Here is a 22,382-nt window from a genome sequence, read left to right as displayed (position 1 = left end):
CTGGGAGACCTGCTGCAAGAGTCCGTCACTGTCAGCAGCTGCTGAAGGGCTCTCCGGTCATGTGACCATAACATCAGCTTTCATTTGTCCTTCCTGTCCTTTAGTCTGAATGAGCTTCATGCACATCTTTATCTTCAGTTTCAGGTGAAACCATCACACTCGGCTTTTATTTGTTCGGGTCAACGCTTTTAATGTGAAAATCACATTTCAGGAAACCTCTGACTGTCCTGGTTTTCCACTCTGTCATCATTAGTTAGCACCACCCAAACTCAGAACTGAGCCGGTGGTGTCGCTAAACACACTGTGAACACTGTAAAGACAGCATCAGTCTGACATTCTTCTTCATGTATTTACTGCTTTGTTCTCTGTAGAACATGAAATAAACCATGCATGTAAACAAAAGCACGTTTATTCACAGTAGCTCTGACATTTACAGCCTGATCCACAGCAGCGACACGTTAGACGCTCAGTAGAGACGTTTAAATCCCGTCAAACATGTGAACTCCTGCTCGTATGTTCTTCATGACACTGCAATAACATGTAAAGACTGTGTCACAAAGGTCTCGTCATCTTACGAACTCGATGAATGTGATTTGTATTTAAGATATCTGGATGTGTTTTGGGGTTTATGAAAGTGTGATGATGGTCCGCTCTACATGCTGGGCAACACGCTGCTGCAGGTGTGCTGTGCAGGCAGGTAGGTCATCAGTAACCTCTGCCCTGATTGGACATTGGTCTGAAGGACTGTTTCCTGGATGACCGATCAACACAGAGTAAATGTTCCCACGTTCAGCAGCTCTGAGACATTTTATTTTGAAACTTTAGACATACAGGAAGTGTGACCAGCCTAAGGAAAAATTTTAGTGTTATTAAAACTTGATGGAAGTCTTGGCCCAGACTTACCTGTCATCACCTGTAATGATCACAGAGCTTTTACCTGGTCTTTGAGTCTCAGAGGAGCTGATGATGTCGTCTGTTCATGCTGATGCTCCTGAACAGACAGACGTGAGTTTACTGCTGAGGACAAACTCGAAACCAAAAGAGCCGGTGTTCAGAGAAACTGTCCTACTCGTGTTATAATTTGACGGTGACTTCTGACTAAACCTATGCTTAACCATAACAAATATTCACAATGGGTTAAAGAAAAAATAAGTAAATTTGGGCTTTGTGTTGTGCACATGCACAGCGTATGCGCGGAAACAACGGGTAGGATGGATTCCCAGAACACCGGACTGAACTTTGACCCCGAGCCCAGTAGCGAGTGAGGACGGGGTCTCTGAACGGCCCCACAGAGACCCTATCTGTAGCCAGTCACAGCCAACATCTCCCAGCAGCTGCTGGTACAGTCTCCATCAAAAATTTAAGACCAGTTGAAAAATGTCAAAAAATCCTATTTTTCATGGTTGGATGGTAACAAGGTTCCAAGTAGATCTTCAACATGCAACAAGAAGAAACGGGAGCGAGACAAAACATTTTTTTGATCATGCAATTTACTGAAAACAAGACTTAACCTGAGGGATCGGTGCTGCTAACGTCTCTGTGGGAGGGCCGAGCTCAGCTTTACACTGACTGTGAAATATGAAACAGAACAAAACAACTCACCAACTGCTGCAGCTGAGAGACAACAGAGAAATGGGCTTTTGTACCAAAATACCCACCTAGCGCCCCAGGATGGGGGGCTAACGTGCCGATGTGGTTTAGTGAGATGAGAAGTTACAGAACGAGCTGCTGTTAACAGGAAGTCACAAGCTGACCTGACAAACCACAGAAATATAAATAACACAGATTCTCAGAAAGTCAGAGGAGAAGAAGAAGCAGCAGCTTGAAAGTCTTGAAACTGAACACAAACCGTCGGACTGATGCGGCGATGGCGGCCGTGGTGCTGCTCCTGCTCTCAGGTACTCTGCTCGTTCACATCAGGAATGTTTCTGCTGGAAACTCTTCTTAAACCAAACTGTCTTTAACTTCCTGTTTCTGTGTTTTCAGTCTGTGAATGTGACAGCAGCAGGGTCAAAGGTCACACGGGTCAGGAGATCACTCTGCCCTGTAAATATGACAGGAAATACTACGGCGCTCTGTCAGCGTGCTGGCAGCGAGGAGAAATACCAACCAGAGGCGGCTGCTCCAATCAGCTGATCTCCACAGATGGACTCAGAGTGGAAACCAGAGCTCCCAGCAGGTATCAGCTGCTGGGCCGACTGGAGGACGGAGACGTGTCTCTGACCATAAAGAGCCTGACAGAGGGAGACGCTGGACGATACGGCTGCAAGGTGGAGATACCCGGCTGTTCAACGACAAGAAGCATCACATCGATCTGACTGTTGCTGACGACCTGAGCATCACCACAGGTGAGAATCCCTTCAGAAATGAAGCTTCACTGATGAAGCAGATACCTGGAGACTTAAAGATGATCACTGAAGCTCCATCTGTGGGATCTACCACAGCAGCTTCGCATGACTGTCAGTTCATAATAATCCATCTTTGTCTTCCACACAAACTTCCTGTAAAACGTTTGTTTCACTTTATTAACAACTCAAACTCTGTTTAGCGCCTCACATCTTAACCACCATCACCACCGTGGTGGGACAAACAGGAAGTGATGTCACAGCCACAGACTCGATGACGACGCAGACTCAGACTGAGGTAAGTTGGGCTTTTTTCTGTTTTTAATATAACAAGACTGAAATAATAAAAATCCTCCATGAAAGTAAAGTTGTTACATCATTAGATCAAAATTTACCGAATCATTATTTAAACAGTGAAACCATCAGATCTAAGGCCAAAGGTCAAAGTAGGAGTCATCTACATGTTATAAGAAATCTGAAAAAAGCAATATTACAGTAATTACACTGTTTAATTATTAGATATTAAACAGTATAATTAGAAGTGTTTTACTGAAAATCAATCAGTGACATGAACAATATCGTTGATGAGGTCAACAAATCCTTAGTAAACAGTGAAAACTCCACAGATAACAACGATGATCTTACTGTAAGAAATGATCCAATAAAATATTGATAAGGTTCATCTGTGAGAACGAAACAAGCTGACTGATCACATGAAAATGGTTACACGAGTGAATCTCCTGACAAAATGAAAATATCAAACCCATTATTAAAGAAACCTGGTATTACACGTCTGTTTCCATAGAAACATGTTTATCTGTACAAGCAGATTTACTGATAAACTTCAGGCTGACAGTCGGTGCTGACTCAGAACAAGCCGGTCTAAAACTCTGCACCAACACATCTGTTCATCTGAATGTTTTCAGTGGGAGAAACGTTTCATCAGGTGACTTCTTCAGCCTCAGCTGACTGCAGGTTTCAACCTTATAAACAGGACATTTGCACAATGACTGAAACTAGAACCACTGAATGAACAATGGGCTGGGAGGCCAGTTTATGATCATTAATATGCAAATTGATCAAAGATCATGAGTAGCATTCACAGAGAGTTGGGGAATGGCTGCAAATGAGTGCGTATGACTGAGTAACAAGGCTTGCTGCAGCACTTTCACAGCTTGAAGGTGATTTACAGAAACCTTTGACAGAAAGGAGGAGATGAAGGCATGTTCACTTTTGGAGACAACAGCCTTGAGTTTAATGATATTTCTTACATGGAAAAAGCAGGAGTGGGTCACAGACTTGACGCGAGCATCAAAATCAAAGATGAATCAGAAATGGACCCATGACTCAGAGCAGCAGCTTTTACTGTGGATGAGAAAGAACCCAGACGCTGAGCCAGAATGAAACTCTCAGTCATGTGTGTGTTAACATCCAGAAATCTGTCTGCCATCCAAACATTCATGTCCTTAAGATTATGTCCTTATCCAAATCACAGGTTTAAACGAGCGGTACAGGTGAGTATCGTCTGCATTCAGGTGAGAGGAAATAGTTAATCAGAATAATGATGATGATGAGGGACTTAAACAGATTATTGTGGATGTCAGAGCTGCTCTTTGTTTAGCCGTTGCCATGGTGACTCCTAGCGTCGGAGCTCCATTGATGATGGATTTATTGATTAATCAGAGCTGACTGAATTCTGATCAGCTGTTGAGTCTGGATCAGAGCTTCACCTTCAGGCTGCTGATTGGTTCACAGGTCACATGACTTCATGTTTACAGGTGAGGATCACAGCTGTGCAGCAGGTAGACCACCTGGAGATCTTCATCGGGAACTCGGCGAGACTGACCTTCAGCATCTTCATCCCTGCTCTGCTGATGACTGCAGCTTACAGTCAGTACACACACACGCACACACACACACACACACACAGTCAAGTTTTCATATCCCTTGTAATGTCCTGATTGGCATACGTGCTTGGACTGTGGTAGATTGTCTTTCTCTGTGGCACATGAGAGAGTCAGGCATCGTCTGTCACTGGGAAGGATAGAAGACCAGACCAGTGTTTCCTCACATTACTGCAAATATGTCTCAGCTGACTCCTCTTTCTTGCTTGATCTTCATCATAATTGAAATGGATGATGTGTAGTCCTCTGACACATCTTCTATTTCAGTTTCACATTCTGAAAATTCAAGAAACTTCAAGAAGCCCAGTCACTTTCTTTCCAAGCTCCTCAGACTACCATGTGCTGGATGCCTGAGAACCTACTTGAACATAGTTCAGATTCTTCATCACTTTCCTTCACTTCATAGCCTTCTCCCACTTCTGCAGGTGGGTGATGGGCTTCTTCAGAGAAAGAGTAGCATGTGCTCTAAATATTGACAATATTTTCTTTATCTTCTAACCCTGGATCCTCTTGAATGTTGATTCTTCCTCCTTGTCGCGGGGTCCTCTCTTAAACTTCTCCCAAACAAATGCTCTGACATACATATATATATGTATACACACATTTATGGCCACTTCCAGGCAGCCTACAGTTTTTCACAATAACAAAAAAAACCAAACAACTAAAACAAACAAAAATAATGCAGTTCACGTGACCTTCCCAAGCGCGCGAACCCACTATTTGAACCCCGGACACCATACCATCGGCTTGCATGACCACTCGTACAATCGGCGTTCACGGAGCGTCTACGCGACCGGCTTTATTAAAGGTAAGTAAAAAAAATATCTTGGCCACTCCCTGTGCTGCTCAAAATATACCTCTCACCCCTTTCTGTTACCTGCCCGGTCGACTAAAAGACGCGCAGCCACGGTAACCCAGCGCGACAAGTGTAGAAACTAATGGTGGTGCGTGTGTAGGACAATATATGCATTGTTCTTCTGGTCATTGCTTTGCACAACATGGTAAAAAAAAAAATTAGCTCACAAGCCTCCAGTGCAGTGGAGGCCTGTGAGCTACTTTCTGTGTACGTATTATTGCAGGGTCTACCTTACAATATGAAGCACCTTGATGCGACTGTTGTTGTGATTTGGTGCTGAATGTTGAATGTAGAGCACCTGCCTCCTCATTGTGCTGCCTGTTTTGTTGTTGTTGTTATAACCATGCTTGACCTGGGTGGCTGCTGTGATGTTACTGATAGTGAACTTTATTTTATTCATAAGGTTAGTTAGTAAAGTTGCCAACCGTCCCGTAAAAAACTGAATCGTCTCGTCTTCAGAGAAAATATTACGCGTTTCGTGTTGAGCTGAGAAGGAACAGTTTGTCCCGGACTTCAGCTACAATGAAACAAAGACACAAAGCTGGAGTTATTCTGTCGTTACGCTGCAGCTGTTTCTTCTCCTCTCATTCTCCCCCCTCCCTCTCCTGTTCCTACTTCAATCATGAAACTGATCAATGACCAGCTGATCGGCTTTTCTCTCTTGTTTGTTTATCGCCCACTTTGTGCCAGAAAGAGGAAACCAGCGGCAGATGTCGTGCTAAACAACAGCAGCACGTTTAAGCTTGATCAGCTGTTGTTAGAATTTATTTAATATTAATTTCTAGTATCAGCTGATGTTTGGTTTACCTTTTAGGTGACATGGATGAGTTGAAGGGAAGTTATGAACTGTTTCTGAGAGACAAATAACACCAGGATCCTTTTCTACGTAGCTGACAGCTGGTAACTGTGCAGGGGCGGGTCTAGCAAAGTTCAAAGGCTTTATGGCTTTAATACCTGGGGGGCGGTCTCTAGTCAAAATGCCCGGGCCGAGTTTTTTGTCCCAGTCCAGCCCTGGGCACGACACGCAGTGAATTAATCTGAGAAGGTGCATTAAAAAATAAATGGCCGGGCCAGCGGTGCACATCGCAGATTAGCTCACATACACACATCAGTTGTGCCGCTTCTTAATGACGGTATCTTAGCTAACAACCCCAACTACCAGATTCAACTTGTAATTGGCTAAAAATAACTTAGCCTACCGGTGAGAGGCGCGTTGCTAGCTGGCAGTTTTTTCAAGCGATGTTGAAATTTCCACATTCTCACACTTCAAATGCTTCAGGAGCTGCCCGCTCAGCGCAGCATCAGCAGAAATACACGGATACATCTGTTGACTCGAGACAGAATTCACAATGTGTTTTCAGGACTTCCAGGTGGACCAGTGTTTTCTTTTCTGATCAAACCAGAAAGCTTTAATGAGCAGATGGGTTTGTCTCGCATTAGCTGCCTGGACACAGAGGACATTGAAATGCAGCTGATTGAACTGAAAAGCTCGACTCTGTGGGGTCAAAGTTTGCAGAACTACGAGCACAGCTGGAATCCACAGCTGTGCGTGTTCATGGAGCTGCATTTTCACCTGCTGGACATCACTGCCTGACAAGTTTAACTGTCTTCAGAACATTGCAGAGGCCTTATTGACAGTATTTGGCTCTACATATCTGTCTGAGCAGATTTTCTCTCACACAGTGTCCTCAGGTAGCCGTCTGAATGCTGGACACTCGGAGACCTGTGTCTCTGAGTGGGAGACCAGTGATCACATTAACATGTGTGTCTCTGTATTAACAAACATGCCATATTGGCCCAAGTTTATTTTTCTTATCATTGTTGTGAGGAGACCATAAATAGCATTTGTATTTTCTGTTGTACAGTTCATTTGCTGTTATGGATAAAAAGTGTCTTTCTGTTTCCAAATAGCTGATAACTATTCGCTGATAGCTGCCAACATCTGCAAACAAATATAATTCTATCAAGTTGTTCTATATAGTGTGTAACTGTTAATATAGAGCGTTATTAAATTTATTGCTAATGCAATCAAATGGCACACTGACTGCTGATCCACTGGATCTGTCTGTTCTAACAGGAAGTGTAATCAGATTCCATCAGACTCTGCAGCTGCTTTGGAAAGTCCATCAGTCTGAAAGTCTTTTCAGCCTCGTCTGCACTCAGAGCTGACATACATGTATCCATCACTCTGATTGATGATCAGTCATTGTTCAGTGTGATTGATATAAATGTATACAAAATCAGAGACACACAATTGTACTTAACTAAAGCAATGAAGTACAAATACTTTGTTACTGTACTTTGTTTTTCCTGGATACCTTTACATGTTTAAACAAATATTTGTACTTTGTACTCCTTACATATTAAAACGGACTCGTTACTTTAGGATTAAGGTGTGTAGGAGTTATTATTGCATCACTGTGAGCCTCCAAACATCAAACCTACCTGAGTCAGCTGTATGACAGAATCACAGGTTAAAGTTGGACGGTGTTCTTTGTTTTTGGCACGAGCATGAATATTAATGGGGAGGGGCCAGGTCCTGCTGGAAGATGAAATCTGCATCTCCATACAGATCCTCAGCAGAAGGAATCATGAAGTCCTCTAAAACATTCTGGTAGACTGCTGCAGGTGAATTTAAGAAAGCAGAGTTTGCCAACACCTGCACCGGACGTTGCACCCCAAAATGTGGTGGTTGTTGAAGCTTTGACTGCTGCCTCGTTCCACTGTTTCTGGATCTCTGCCAGATTCTTGAATCTTCTGTTTCATAATGCACTGAAGGCCACGGCCGTCTCTTCTGCTGGTGCATCTTCTCCTGCCACATTTTGCCCTTCCACTACTTTCCGTTGATATGCTTGGACACAGCACTCTGTGAACAGCCAGCCTCCTTAGCTATGAACTTTTGTGGCTTACCCATCCTATGGAGGGTATCAATGATGCTGCTCTGGCCAGTTGTCAAGTCTGCAGTCCATATTGAACTTAACTGAGACAACTGAACCAAAGGGAGGCAATTTAATGACACCTGGGAAACCCTGTGCAGGTACTTTGAGTTTAGTAGATGAGTTGTGTGTGACACTCAGTTTAACCTCCTAAGACCCGAACTCTTCCACAGCATGCAATTTTAATTTCTCTTTGATATTTGGTCACATTGGGGCCTGATGAATCTAAAAACAAAGAATTACCAGATTTTTTTTTTTTTTTTACCTTATTTTTGTTTTTAAGAAAAATAAGAGCCACATATGAGGATATTCATTTAAAATTTTGATAGAACAGTAGCAGTATAATGTCCCCGTAAGTGGGTATCAGGCCCATGTAAAGCAAAATTCAGTATTTTGGTCTAAATAACCCAAAATGTGATGTCCACATATGTGGACGCCAGGTCCTAGGAGGTTAAAACATTCATGTCCTGTAAAATTTGGGCTGATATCTTCACAGTATTCTAATTTTTCGAATTAGTGTTTTCTGGGGTTTATGAGCTGGAAGCCCAAATTGTGTACAAATAAACAGCTAAGTACTTGAAACTGTTTAAGTTGTGGGCCCTGAATCTATAATCTATGAAAGTTTAAAGTTTTGAATGGAATTAGGGAAATAAATATACTTTTTCATGATATTCAAATTTTTTGTAAAGGTCTGTAAATTCTGCAGGAAAAACAGGTTAATCACATGACAGTAACTGACCACAGAGTCTCAGAGACGACAGACACCATCAACATAAATGTCTTTAAACGGCTGTAAAACATTAAATGTTCCTCAGACACACACACAGGTGTGGTGACCTGAGGGATCGACCCTTCAGGTTGGAGCAGCTGATGGTAAATGTCGCCCTCAGCTGGTCAGACTAAAGCATTACACAGAAATATCAGCACTGATGTTTAAATTCATTCATTGATGAATCTGTCTGCAGGAGTTTGGAGGCGTGGTCAGAGACTGAAGACTGACAGCAGACTCAGCCAATCAGAGGAGGAGAGTCCCGTGTGAACAGTCTGAGCTTGCTCTGAAGCCCCGCCCTGGGAATGACCTCACAGATCAGAGTTGACAAATAAAATAAATATTAAATATGATGATTCCGTGTGGTGGTCTGAAGCTTCATGTCACTCACAGGTTGATGCAGTCAGAGTGAATCAATTTTAAATGATTGTTTCAGTTTTGTTAAAAAAAAAAAAAAGCTTTGTTATGATGACAGCATGATGTCATCATTTTAACTCGAGCAGATTATTTTAGTGCAACAGAAAAACAAACTGAACGAAGGGCCCACAGATTCAAATCCTCCATAAGAAGAAAGTCTGAATGTTTCCCATCATGCTGTGTGTCAGAGCCACAGCTGCACCCACAGGGGTGGACACAATAATAAGAACCCCTGGAAACATCCAAACATGTGTTTTAGAAAAGCTTCAGGTGTTCCTGTTATTTTGTCCCCACCTCCATCACATCAATCAATACCACAGTACTTTAAACTACTGCAGTACTCGAGTACTGTTACTCCAGCATCGACGGTCTCTAGCGTGGACTGATCCCATTTGCACTCTGATGTTTTAACCAGATTTTAATGTTTGACTGTAAACATGAAGGTTTCTCAAAGCTCCGCCCACTGCTCATTAATGTTCATATAATCATGTGAGGAAGTTCAAACTGATGGATCGGTGATCAGGTCATTGATGAGACACGGAGACAGAAGGTGACTAATCTTTTATTGTGGTGAAAATGTCGCTGTTTACAGTTTACAGACGGCGACCGCGGCGACCACCCTTCCTCCTGGTCGAGTCTGATGGGATCGGCGTGACGTCCTCTGAAACACACGAGGAAGAAACGATCACATGATCAGACGCTCGTCAACACTGTCACATGAATGTAGAGCCGAGTTAAAGGACACGTCACTGTTCAGGCTGTCAATAAAGCTCAGATTCAAACTGTGTCAATCGGGTAGATGTACCAATAAAGTTAATTCAAACCCGCCGAGTCGTTTAAAGCTTCTAACCAGAACAGTTCTAACCCTCACTGAGAAACCATACCTGCTGACCTGAGACCAGCGCAGGTGTTCACCAACAGGTCACTAAAGGTTATTGAAAATGACACAACAACAGACTAATGCTCACACACACGACCTTAAACCCGACTGCACTCAGGTGACTGTATCACAGGAAGTGACACGTGAACTGTGCTGCCTCGTCTACCTGCTCACTGAGGTTTTTTTTAGTCAAAAACTTTAATATGAATAAAAACACAAACTTACCGATGCGCCCGATCTTCATGCCGGAACGAGCCAGAGCTCTGAGAGCAGACTGGGCTCCAGGACCAGGAGTCTTCGTCCTGAAAGGAAAAGACAGCAGGTCATCACCTGGACAGGTAACACACACACACACACACACACACACACACACACACACACACACACACACACCTGGGTTTGAGAGGCCTGGGTGAACCCGGACCTGCAGTGATGCAGTCAGAGGCTGCTGGTCTATCTCCAGTAAAACCAGTCAGACTTACTCAGGTAACAATAAAGACTCGACTCTACTTTTATCTAGTCTTAGAGCTTTGAACAGACCCTGCTGAGGACTTCACCTGAGCTGCACTCGAACTGTTTCAGTAAAATCAGCAGTTTTTTGAATGGAGTTTGGTTCAGATTTGGACCAAATGACGAGGCTTCCTGCACAGAAATGGCAGATTTAATAAAAACCACTCACACTCTGCTTCACTGACTCCGCCCCTGTCACTTTATTAGGTACAGCAGTCCATGCTGGGTACCATGGATTTAACCCCTGATCACCTGACTGGGTTAAACCTGGTAACTTGAAATTTTATTGATCTGTTCACAAGTCAGTGCTCGAGGTGTACCTAATAAAGAGTCAGCCCACTGCCTACAGAATCAGGTGAGTGCAGGTTACCTGTTGCCCCCGGTGGCCCTCAACTTGATGTGCAGCGCCGTGATGCCGAGCTCTTTGCAGCGCTGAGCGACGTCCTGAGCCGCCAACATGGCGGCGTACGGAGAAGACTCGTCTCTGTCCGCCTTCACCTTCATCCCACCGGTCACACGGCAGATCGTTTCCCTGCAAACACACACAGACACCATTAGCACCAATCAGAGAGCAGCTTTCATTTTGACGAGCAGACGGTCGGAGAGGACATACTTTCCGGAGAGGTCGGTGACGTGGACGAAGGTGTCGTTGAAGGAGGCAAAGATGTGGCAGACGCCGAAGACGTTCTCGCCCTCGGCCACCTGAGGACCCAGGCTGATCACCTGCTCCTCCTTCTTCTCCTTCCCTTTACGAGGAGCCATCTTCTGCTGAGGAGGAAGAGGAGTCAGACACATGTGAGCATGATGAGGTCACAGTGAGCACGCACACATACCACAGCCACGGAGAACCACCAATCACAGCCAGCTATTCTTTATACAGACATCGAGAGCCAAACAGACCAGACCGCCGCTGCAGCTTAACACGGTGAGACCTTCCCTTCCAGCAGCGTTTCCCCATGCCTCCACTACACCCCAAACCCCACTTCCTGTTCAGGTCTGACCTCTTTATGAGTTTTACCTTAAAATCCTGAAAACTCTCAGGTCAACATTAAACAGCAACAGGAAGTCGGGACACCTCCAAAATAAAACCCACCACACACAGAAATGGCCAATCACAGACGGCATCCCCCAACTCTGAAAACTCACCTGATATGACAGACAATCAATCACCATCCAATCATCTCGGCTGATCAATAAATAATCAATCACACCAGCTCTGAACCTGAACTCTACAGTAACCTCCTCAGTCCGAGAGCTTCTGATCATCCTGTTGATCCCTGATCAGACCCACCTCACCTCACTGGGTGGGTCAGCTCAGACTCAGGAACCATCTAACAACCAACCCTGACCCGGTCCAGTCTAAACTTTAACTCTGAACTTTGACCCGGGGCAGCCCGGCTCCGTTTGTTTTCAACTGGAACGCGCCCTCTGTCCGATAACGGACCCACCGCGCGGTCACGTGGTGTCACTGACCTGGTCCATCCCGGTGCAGGTTGAGGAGGTTCTGACTCTGCCTGCAGACTCGGACCCGCGTGTTTGCTGTGACTGCTGACATTTTAAATAAAGTTTGAATCTTCAGTAGCAGCGCGGAGGCTAACATAAGCTAATGTTAGCTGTTAGCTTGTGTTAACTCCGAGCAGCTGGCGGGACCAGCAGGTAGCGTTTTTCTACCTGCTGTTTCACCTAAAACTTCACGCGCTCCTTTAGCACACCTTTGCAACACACACCTGGCTCTAACGTTGTATTTGTTTCCCTCTGAGGAGACTTCGCGCGGAGCTAAGATGGCGGCTGGACACAAACCCCCACACAGCACCAAACATGAAAAATCCTCCATTAACCTTCAGCCAGAGAAACGATACAGACGCCAACAGACGCGGGAAGAGACGCAGGGTCAGCACCGACCAGGTAGAGCGGCGGATGGTCACCTGCAGCAGAGATTACAGAGGATATAAACCGGGAGCGGACTCACCTGTGTACGTCTCTTTACGGAGCAGAAACAAGAAAGGAAAGACGTTCCGCTTCCGGCGCGATAAGATGACGATTTCCGGCGGGAAACCGAGGCCTAGCTGCTGCCGCCACGTGGACATTTTATTTTATATTACTTCATTTTAGTTTTATTGTTATATTATATTATATTATATTATTATTTATGTTTAATTTAGTTTCAGTATCTATTCACCTTGAGTTTCACAGCTGACTGAACTGTTTTTGTTGTTAATATGGATTGTTTTCAATATCTAAATGTTGACTTAATTTAATAAATTATAATTACGCACATCAGATACTGCAGGGTGATGAATGGGGCTGAGGGATTCTGGGGTCTGCTGGGCATGGCTGGTGGTGTCTGAGGTCTGGCTGGTGGGTGGTGTCTGGGGTCTGCGTGGTGGTGCTGGTGGCGTTAGGGGTCTCTCAGTTGTTTGGCTGGGAGGATGTGTTTGTTTAAGGGAACATTCCTGCCTGTGGATGTTGAACAGCCTTTCTCCATGCCGGGCAGAAAACTGAGAAAAACTCAGACGTTGGTAACTTTTGTCCTGCCACCAGTCTGATCCACGGTCCTCCCATCTTTGTACCAGTGGTGCTTCAGGCTTCAGCTCAGGGCCTCGTCTGCAGGCTGAGGAGCATGAGTGGTGTGTGGACACTTTTTCTCCAGCTTGTACATGTGGCTCCTGTGCCCATGTGGGGTCTGGCATCATCCTTAGGTAATGACTGAACAAACATCAATGCAGCCATTCCCTGAGACCTGAACAGGTTGTTTGGGAGGATATGAAGTTTTTTGTTTTGTTTTGTTTTGGGGTTTTTTTTAACGTGATTCCTGTCCACACTCCATACCAGTGGTGGCGGTAATGCACCATGCAGTTGTTTGCCAACCGCCAATAATACGTACAAGAAGAAGAAGAAGAGACCTGAACAGTAACATCCTCACTGTTGGAGCCACTCACATCGCAGTCGCTTCCCTTTGAACATAATCATAGTTTGACTGAAAATACCTTCTGCAGTGAAGGCTGTCAGGCAGGAGGTAGTTTCACCTTTCTCACCTGCACAGACCTCCACACACGGTCAGCCAAACACTCCAAGCAGGTTGGTTGAGGAGACCAGACAGAATTCCTTACATGGACATACAACGTATGCCCTCAAGGCCCCGAGTGCAGAGCAGGTTTTCATAGACTGGAAGGCACTGACTGACCACCTGTGTGTGTGTGTGTGTGTGTGTGTGTGTGTGCGCGCGCGCGCGCGCATTAATCACAGTGCACACTACACCAAGGCTAAAGCGCCACAAACTCTGGACCTGCACATGTCCAAGTATATTAACGGTTGTTTGATTAAAGGAAAGATTTTTCAATTTCTGAAGGCGGCTCAGTTTACAAAATCATTACAGGTCGAATGAGCCGCCCATGGAAATGTTTTTGTTTTTAAGTTAGCTAAACAAAGAAAATGTCTGCTGGAAACTATCAAAGTATTTGGTGTTGAGCAATTTTTTAAATAATTAATATTTGTTACTTTTTAAATCATGTTCAGGACAGATTTGTCTGCCACACCACCGCTCAGGCCTTTTCACCAAGCTGGATGTGAAGCACTGCCCCGCCCACTACAGCAACTATAGACCAATCAAATAAATTGTTTTTTTAAGTACAGTTCTGCCAACAATGAGAAATCCTCCTTCCTGCTTCTTCTTCTCCCGCAGAAACTCTGCGTGCTGGTCTTCATCACAGAGACATAAGCTCCTCCTCCTTCCTGTTCAGTTTTCATTGATCAGTTATTGAAACCTGCTCATTGGTTAATCTGAGACTCTGAGCTGTGGCTGTGATGAACACCTGAGTGATCATCATAAACATCATGTTTACTCCCTTAAAGTCGACCCGTCCACACTCAGTTTATAAACTAGAACCAGCAGATTTATTTTGTGGCTTTATTAGATTTTAGTCTCAGTGAAGAGCGACATGCAGCAAAGGGCGGCGGGTCGGAGTCGGACCTGGGCCGGTCTCTCCTCGTCCCCGTGAGATAAACCTGCTCCCAGCTGAAGCTTTTCATCATTTATTCACACAATATTATTGATATTAGAATGAAACATCTCCAAGACTTAACTTTACAGGGGACCAAATGAAACTGGACAAATCCAATAAAACACAAATCACAGGGTTTTACAGTAATGCAGTAAAATCAGAAAAATCTCTTATTTAAAATCACAGTAAAACCTCTCAGGCGTACGTTCATGTTTTTATGTTTTATTTATGGGACAATAAAACAATAAAAAGAAGAAAATGTTTGTTTGTCCATCAGATGAATCGTGTTTGAAGATTTCTGAATAAAAATGTTTTGTTGTTGTTGAGGATGCTGAAAGTGAGAACAGACCAATCAGAGCGCAGCATTTGACCACCTCAGTTTATTTACAGAAACACTTTGAACACGATGCAGAAGAAAAGTCCAAACACACTCTCGCCCTCACAGTTACACACGAGCATGCAGCATAGTCCAGTTACTACAGTACAGAACAATATCCATCATAGAGCGAGCTGACAGGATGTGACGGAGCGCCAACATGGTGGGCGATGGAGGAGGAGGAGCTTCAGACTGAACCTTCACCAGCACACAGTGACGGGCCGAGAACACTCAGATACAGACTCGTTTATCATTTTCATTTATAATTGATTTAATTATGCAAAACATCTGCAGTTTGGTTTGAAACTGAAGTTCAACTAAAATGTTTTTGATCCATAAAATCAAACTGAAGCTAATCAAACCTCAAATAAGGACCCAAGGACGCGGCTGACCCGAGAGCGCGGCTGGGACTCGTCTTCAGTCAGACTTCACAAAGTGTTTTAAGACGACGAAGAGGAATCAGCTATTGGTTCCTCTCGGACTCTCGTCCAAAGCATCTGAGATTGTTAATTATTATTAAAACCTTCATTATTTCCATGAAAATATCTCGTTGTAAAAACTCTACAGGTGAATGCTTCGTGGCTTTCTGCTGGATTCACAGAGCAGTCTGTAACCCCGGTAACCACAGGTTGCTAAGGAACAATTAGTATTGTCCGGCCGGTTGCTGAGGGGTAGCTGCAGGTTGGCGGGAGTTCCCGGTTAAATACGATGCTGTGGAGCTCCTGTAAGCTGCAGGCTGTGAAACAGACAGGAAATGGATCCAATTCACCTTCAAAATAAAAATTGCTTCTTTTGAAATATTTTGTTTGTGGCAGTAAAGCACAGCTTTTACTTTGAAGGCAAACAGCCTTAGTTACTGAGTCCTGTCGCACTTTTTCAGGTTTCACTGCTGTTTGGTGACCTGTCGGCCAATCAGGGATGCTCATTTTTCCCAGGTAGTCTCTGACTGTGGGACTGAGGCCTGAAACTCACCAGGCTTTTCACTCTTCAGGCTGTACCATCACTTCTTTAAATGATAATAAACTGTGACGTGCTGCTTCAGTTCCTGTGTGATGGTTTATTTCCCTGGACCAGAGTTAGACCAGCATGAAGACAGAAAGCTCTGAGAGATATTTAATGCGCTCTTTGACGTTTACTGGAAACAATATGTAAAAAAAAGAAGAAGACCTTTTTAAACTTAAATCAGCCTTCAGCAGCAGAGAGGGCTGTTAGCGCTTGTGGTTGGTTTTGTTTCGCGGTGCCTCAGCACGTGTTGTGGGTGGGCTGTCATCACGCTTCATCATTGGTCTATTAAACTGCCCCGGCTCAAACCTGTCCTTCTCTGAGTCGTTAGGCTGATTATTCCGATGTTTCATGGGAAATGCGGTCTGTTAGCATCATTAGCTTTACTGTTACCATTACCTGTAACCCACAAGCTAACATGCTAGCTGATTAAAACCCCGTTAGCTTGTGGCTAGAGGAGCTAAGCGTGGCTAACAGTCTCCCAGGTGTCTGAAGCAACCTCCTCCTTCCTGTTCTCTCAGGTGAGGCTTCCAAACAGGAACTTCTGACCTGTGAGTGTCTTTAGCATCCGACCTGAAGACGTTCAGCTGAAGAAGCAGGAAGTCCCTGCTTTGGATTGGATCGTTCAGATAAACATGGAGATGCCACGCCCACTGAGCATCCAGTAGAAACACAGTAGAAACATCATAGCAGTGTTCCTATAATAACACGTGAAATCTACTCTAAAATGAATTTTTCAGTTTCAAGCATAAACACCAAAAGAGTTCTAAAAAAATGACATCTCAGATATTTGTGGGGACGTTTGTGCGTCCACGAGTTTTTTCACCACTAATAAATACTTTCAAGTGTCGTCAAAGGTCAAAGTGGAGGTGCTGCTTTTAGAAAACACAGACTATTGTAGAAAACAGCCATTCACGCTGGAGGTGCCATTCAGAGTCCCCACGGTGGTCACGCTCAGTCTGGTGAGGAGGCTGAAGGACAGGGAAAGGTTTTTGTCTCCAAAACTGAAATCTGAATAAAATCAAAGGTCAGAGTAGCTTAAATACGTTTCACAACGCTTTCTGCTCTTTGTGTGTTTTCATTCAGCTGGTTGGAGTTAAAGGCCACCTTTGACCTGCGGATACATGTGCACACTGTTAGCCGGGATCACAGCACACCTGTGCAGTTCTAGCTCCGCCTCTTTACAAATATGATCTCAGATTTTTGAACATGTTGACGGTCCGGTCATTTTCCCAGCTGTTTCTAGCAGCGAATGGGACACACTATGACAAGAGGTGTAATGCTCCACCCTCAGCGTGGCCCCTCCCATCCCCCGACCCCCCCGACCTTTGACTCGGTATTCAGCCTCCTCAGCTCCAAGCGTTTCTGAGGCGGGATGCCGAATGGCACAGAGATGTCAATAAATTAAACACATTCAGCAGCAGCTGGGGAACTCAACACTCAACAAAATAATCAAGCTAATAGTGCACATTGTGTTCTCTACAGGCGGACTCGCACAACGCCAGCACTGGAAGTCTGATCCGAACATTAAAAAGCTTGTAAATATACAAATGCAGTATATCGAGAATAATAATCATAATCATGTCATCGTCATAATAAGAATCTGATTGTACAAAGTTCTACATTCTCCCGATGGTAAAAAGCTGCTCAAAGCCTCTAAGACAAACACAACGGCTCAAAAATCGCAGAATATCAAAGGTGGCACCGCCGGCATTTTGTTAGCTCGCGGCTAGCAGACGCCATTGCTCCAGGTGAGGAATGCTAACAAATCTAACGAGTCCGAGTCAAGTCACCGGAGAGCGGGAACGCGTCCCGACAGCAGCGAACGTCAAAACGCCACGGAGGCTGAAGCTAAAACACAAAACACAAAGTCAGTTCCAGCATGCAGAAAATCACAAATCTGTACAGAAACACTGAAGAGGAAGAAACACAAGCCCTCCCTGCAAAACTCCAGCCAAACATCCAACCGTTTTACACCACCGCAAAGAAAATCCACCAACCACGGCGCCGACTCAGAGACTCTGAGCCGGCAGGTTGATAACTAAAGCCACGATCCAAGATGCAGGTAAAGTTTAAGTTATTAAGTTAGTCCATAATTAAGGCTTCTAAAAAACAACGACAGGAAGAAAAGAACCACACGGAGATATGAGGTTTCACACCGCGACCACGCCACCAACAGACCAACAGGGGGCAGTCTGAGTTCCTGCTGTATGGAGGCCCAGAAGAGTCAAAAAGCACCATCTGCAATGGCAGCTCACGTTTACATCCAACCCTCACAATGGTTTATGTTTACTCATCTAGTATTAAAGTAGTGCAGTACTCTGTAGGCAGTATATATGGATGGTACGGATGTTTCACCATCAGTCTGAGTCACTTTTTCTCTGTTGTACTGGTTTGTGATTGGCTGGAGCTTAGCGACACATCAGTGCTGATGTACAGTCACTACAGGTTCCATAGGTTGGCGTCGTGTTCGTTAGCTGAATCAAATCAAACGTCTGTATGTTTGTGTTTATGTACATTTATTATTGCTTAAAATACTCCCAGCCCTGCCAAGAACTGTGTTGGGATGTTTCTGCTGTTAAGCGTCTGAAATCTGTAGCTCAGTAACTGTTGTTACAGTCCAGAGTGTGACTGTAACAATTCAGTATGGTTGTGTCGAAATTCATGGGCTGCATCCTCCGGAGGACGCATTTGTAGGCCGATTACATCACAGCGACGCGCCGAAGGCTGTCCAAATTCGTGGACTCCTCTGAATGCAGCCGACAAATGTGTCCTCCTTTTTCCCGAATTTGAAGGATGGGTCGGGTGTGTCCTTCGTGACCCACCATATCCCAGGATTCATAGTGCGGCCCAGCCAATTCCAGTTTCCAACAATGGCGGCCGCTACTAAGTTTTAAAATTACTCTTATTAATCTTTCTGGGTCACAAAATAAACTTTTAACATATTTTCAGGCGAGAATGTAGCTGTGTAAACTTCAAATATCTGCTCGGTTTATCAAGGTATCGCATATTTGCAAAAGTGCTCCGACATTTTCAGAGACGTCTGTTACCCACCAGCTCGATAGCTAGCCGAGAGCTCGAGGGTCACTGAAGCCGCCGAAACCGGCGAACTCCTGGCACATCGTTTTCAGATCACCGCGGTCTTTCGCCACTCAGGTTAAACATGATATATAAGTCACTTAGACAACCTAAAAATGATATTGTTTGGCTTTTTTCAGTGTTTTATTTGTTCATGAGTAAATCGGTTTGGCTGAGATTAAAGTTATTAGATTAGATTAGATTAAATAAAACTTTATTAATCCCCCGGGTGGTTTTCACACAGCTGAATAAACGTCAAACAGAAAACTGATTAAACAGAAGTGTGAGATGGTCGAGAGTTTACGCCAGCGTCCTGTTATATTTTAGATAGCAAGGAGCAGGCGGCCGAGTTTATTAAACTCCACCGAGACAGCGGTGACGCTAATCAGAAGGCTAGACCGTCCAATTTCACAGCTGTTTACTTCTGGCCTACCCGACCTTCTGAGGACCCGGCCCACGTAGACCGCGAAGGCCGGGTCCTCAGGAGGATGCAGCTCATGAATTTGGACACAACCTAAATTTGTGTCACTATGATGGGCAGTGATGTTTGTCACTTCTGGGACTCCGTACTTTCCTGTAAACACTGGAGACTGATGATGATTCTGATTGGCTGTCTGAGCATCGAGGAGTTTTAAAATGTGTAAAAAAACAAAGACGAGTTTGTTTGTGTGTGTGTGTGTGTATCTGTGCATGTGTCTGTCTGTGTGTGTGTGTATCTGTGCGTGTGTGTGTGTGTGTGTGTGTGTATCTGTGCGTGTGTGTGTGTGTGTGTGTGTGTGTGTATCTGTGTGTGTGTGTGTGTGTGTGTATCTGTGTGTGTGTATCTGTGCGTGTGTGTGTGTGTGTGTGTGTGTATCTGTGCGTGTGTGTGTGTGTGTGTGTGTGTGTGTATCTGTGTGTGTGTATCTGTGCATGTGTGTGTGTGTGTGTGTATCTGTGCATGTGTCTGTCTGTGTGTGTGTGTGTGTGTGTATCTGTGTGTGTGTGTATCTGTGTGTGTGTATCTGTGCATGTGTCTGTGTGTGTGTGTGTGTGTATCTGTGCGTGTGTGTGTGTGTGTGTCTGTCTGTGTGTTTTTGAGGAGACGTTCCTTATTCCTTTCTTGGTTTCTGTTGTTTTTGTTTTTAGTCCCTTGACTCCTTTCTTCCTTCCCTATTTCTTTGTTCCCTCAAAGGTAAGGGGCAGCTCCTAAATCTGAATCTTGTAAACTCGGTGTGAACAATAAAGTTTGTGCTGCTAATGATGCTCTGAGCGGAGAGCAGGCAGGTAGATACACGCCTCGTTAAGGCCTTCCTCGTTAGGACATGTGGTGGCGTTGGCTGTGGGGGAGGGTGGTGGCGGTGGCTGTGGGAGAGGGGTGGGGCTGATGTGAGCAGAGGTGTGGCTGTTCATGGAAGATCACAGGTCAGAGGGTGGTGGAAGCTTCTAGAGCTCTCCAAGCCCGGTGGAAGCAGATGAGTGTTCCTGTGCAGCGTGCACAGTTTAAATAAAGTTTCTCTGTTAGATAACGTCATCGTGAAGGCCACGAGCTGCTTTAGCCGCTAAAACGATCCATGTATGAGCTCTGGGTCACCCGAGGGTTTAACTGAATAACTGGGCTTAATCGTGTTTCTAACGTGCTAGTTTAAGAGCTGTGCCATTAGTATATATGTATACACTCTGGAAGCCTACGAGGCAAATAAGGTAAACAAAAGGTTTAAAGTTGTAAAAACATAAAACAAAAAAGGGGGAATGAGGCGCTTTTTAAAATTAATGACTACGAAGAAGAGTTTTATTTCTGATGTACGGGAAGAAAAAAGTGTTTTTATTAATATATTTTTTACTGTATTTGCAGATAATCCTGATTTTCCAGGTTTATATTATATAACTGGTCAGTGTGCTGTTGTCAGTGTGGCTCAGCTCACGTCTCAGTCATGAGTTCATTTATCTAAATAATCTGTAGCGAACAAAGCAGCTCTTGATCATAGTATTATATCACATTACATCTATATAATATATCTTTTTGTTCCTTTATGTAAATATCTGTAGTTTCAGGAAAGCTTGTATCTCCCAAACATCTGAAAGCGAGGCTCGTACTTCCTGTGTTTAATATCTGAGTCTAAAGGTAACCAACACGAGAACGCGAACACTATAAAAGCTAAGTCTGTGCAGCCAACGGGTCAGTAGATCCATGAGAAACGTGACGAGCAGCAAAAATTAAAGGTGGGGACTTTTTCTACGTCTACACTCAATTAGCTACAACTCATCATGTAGATGGAGGCGACACTGGGCTGTTTGGGTGGAGCCATGCTAAACGTTTCCCCCTGCTTCCAGTGTTTGTGCTAAACTAGGCTAACCACATGCTGGGTGAAGCTAACACACAGTAGTGACGTGTTCTGTCCACAGGGGGAGCTGTGGTGTGCAGGTGTTGGTCCTGTTAAACATCTGGAAGGTTTGAACCTCCTGAACTCGAACAAACAGGAGATACAAGGTTTCCCAACATTATTACAATCTGATTGGCTGATCACAAAGGGGTGTGGCTGAAGCAAAGCCCAAACAAGCTGAGAAGAGGAAGCTGATTGGTTGGTTGGTTGGTAATGCAGTTCACTTGTTGGAGTGAAGCTTTCTGGCCCCGTCGTGTCCTCTCCAAACTCCTCAAACAAAATCCTGAATGGTTGGTGTCAGAGGCCCGGCCTGCTGTCAATCAAACTGCTGTCACGGTGACGGTGGCCCCATCAAAGATCCACTCACTCTGGAAGTTAGCTGGAGACGAAACCAAACGTGTTTGTAAGCGACTGAATCAACAATGTCTGAAAACACGATTCATCCTGCTGAACAGTGAAGAGTCCACGACAACGACACGCATTTTACCTGCATCACATTACAGCAGCAAAGACACACAAAGACACACTCAGACCAGCAGCCCCCCACCCTGAAAGGTAACGCTATAGTTACAGTCGAATCTGCTGATCTGAAGACAGCAGCAGATGTAATCAGCTGAGTAAATCAGTAAAAACACACGTCAAGAAACACTCGGACGTGTCAGGAACTCAAACAGCCTGAAAATCACAGTGAGCGATGATGCAGCCTCTCGTTCATGTTACTGACACCATCGGGCTCCTGATCAGATGATGGATCTCAGACCATCACTGACCCACCACCAGCCTGGTCATGCTCTACAGGCAGCATCTTCACAGCTTCTCCAGACCCTTTCACATCAGTCACGTGTGCTCAGGGTGGACCTGCCAAGTCTGCTATTCTATGGCTCCGCCTCCCAGGCAGTGAGCACAGGGCCAATAGAGGATGTCAGGCCTTCAGGCCATCCTCAT

General features: G+C 44.7%; 2 protein-coding genes and 2 long non-coding RNA genes across 6 annotated transcripts in view; 1 reads left to right on the top strand and 3 right to left on the bottom strand.

The window, feature by feature from the left end:
- Positions 1-1,450: 1,450 nt before the first annotated feature.
- LOC112848072 (uncharacterized) lies at positions 1,451-1,986 on the bottom strand. Its single transcript, XR_003222019.1, has 3 exons — positions 1,850-1,986; positions 1,659-1,754; positions 1,451-1,569 (listed from the first exon to the last, which is right to left on the bottom strand). It is a non-coding gene; the product is annotated as an uncharacterized LOC112848072 (long non-coding RNA).
- Positions 1,748-9,816, top strand: LOC106096698 (uncharacterized). Its single transcript, XR_003222018.1, has 5 exons — positions 1,748-1,898; positions 1,987-2,348; positions 2,549-2,643; positions 4,124-4,235; positions 9,007-9,816. It is a non-coding gene; the product is annotated as an uncharacterized LOC106096698 (long non-coding RNA).
- On the bottom strand, positions 9,774-12,699 carry rps14 (ribosomal protein S14). 3 transcript variants are annotated; one of them, XM_003457014.5, is made up of 5 exons: positions 12,587-12,699; positions 11,231-11,385; positions 10,988-11,149; positions 10,333-10,409; positions 9,774-9,888 (listed from the first exon to the last, which is right to left on the bottom strand). In XM_003457014.5, the coding sequence occupies exons 2-5, from the start codon at positions 11,377-11,379 to the stop codon at positions 9,821-9,823; spliced, it is 456 nt and encodes a 151-aa protein (XP_003457062.1). In that variant the 5' UTR covers positions 11,380-11,385; positions 12,587-12,699; the 3' UTR covers positions 9,774-9,820. The 3 variants fall into 3 exon arrangements, with proteins under 3 accessions (XP_003457062.1, XP_013120681.1, XP_013120682.1); XM_013265227.3 differs by having other exon boundaries at positions 11,231-11,382; positions 12,587-12,679; XM_013265228.3 differs by lacking the exon at positions 12,587-12,699 and adding an exon at positions 12,456-12,479 and having other exon boundaries at positions 11,231-11,382.
- Positions 12,700-20,079: 7,380 nt separating this feature from the next.
- Positions 20,080-22,382, bottom strand: part of camk2a (calcium/calmodulin-dependent protein kinase II alpha) — a 31,031-nt gene continuing 28,728 nt past the window's right edge. Inside the window, exon 18 of the mRNA XM_025911062.1 lies at positions 20,080-21,816. Coding sequence (XP_025766847.1) covers positions 21,813-21,816 — 4 coding nt within the window. The 3' untranslated portion in view covers positions 20,080-21,812. The remainder of the gene's footprint in view (positions 21,817-22,382) is intronic.

The sequence above is a fragment of the Oreochromis niloticus genome, linkage group LG10 (assembly GCF_001858045.2).
Source record: "Oreochromis niloticus isolate F11D_XX linkage group LG10, O_niloticus_UMD_NMBU, whole genome shotgun sequence".
Lineage (NCBI taxonomy): Eukaryota > Metazoa > Chordata > Actinopteri > Cichliformes > Cichlidae > Oreochromis > Oreochromis niloticus.
Note: the sequence above shows the minus strand (reverse complement) of the source record. Positions and strands in the feature narration are given on the sequence as shown.

Bases quoted from the DNA above. Each gene is read 5' to 3' on its own strand.
- rps14 (XM_003457014.5), bottom strand. From the start codon at position 11,379: ATGGCTCCTCGTAAAGGGAAGGAGAAGAAGGAGGAGCAGGTGATCAGC. The intron at 10,410-10,987 runs GTAACCTGCACT...TTTTCCTTTCAG, and splicing joins AGGGCCACCGGGGGCAACAG to GACGAAGACTCCTGGTCCTG. The intron at 9,889-10,332 runs GTAAGTTTGTGT...CGTGTGTTTCAG, and splicing joins CATGAAGATCGGGCGCATCG to AGGACGTCACGCCGATCCCA.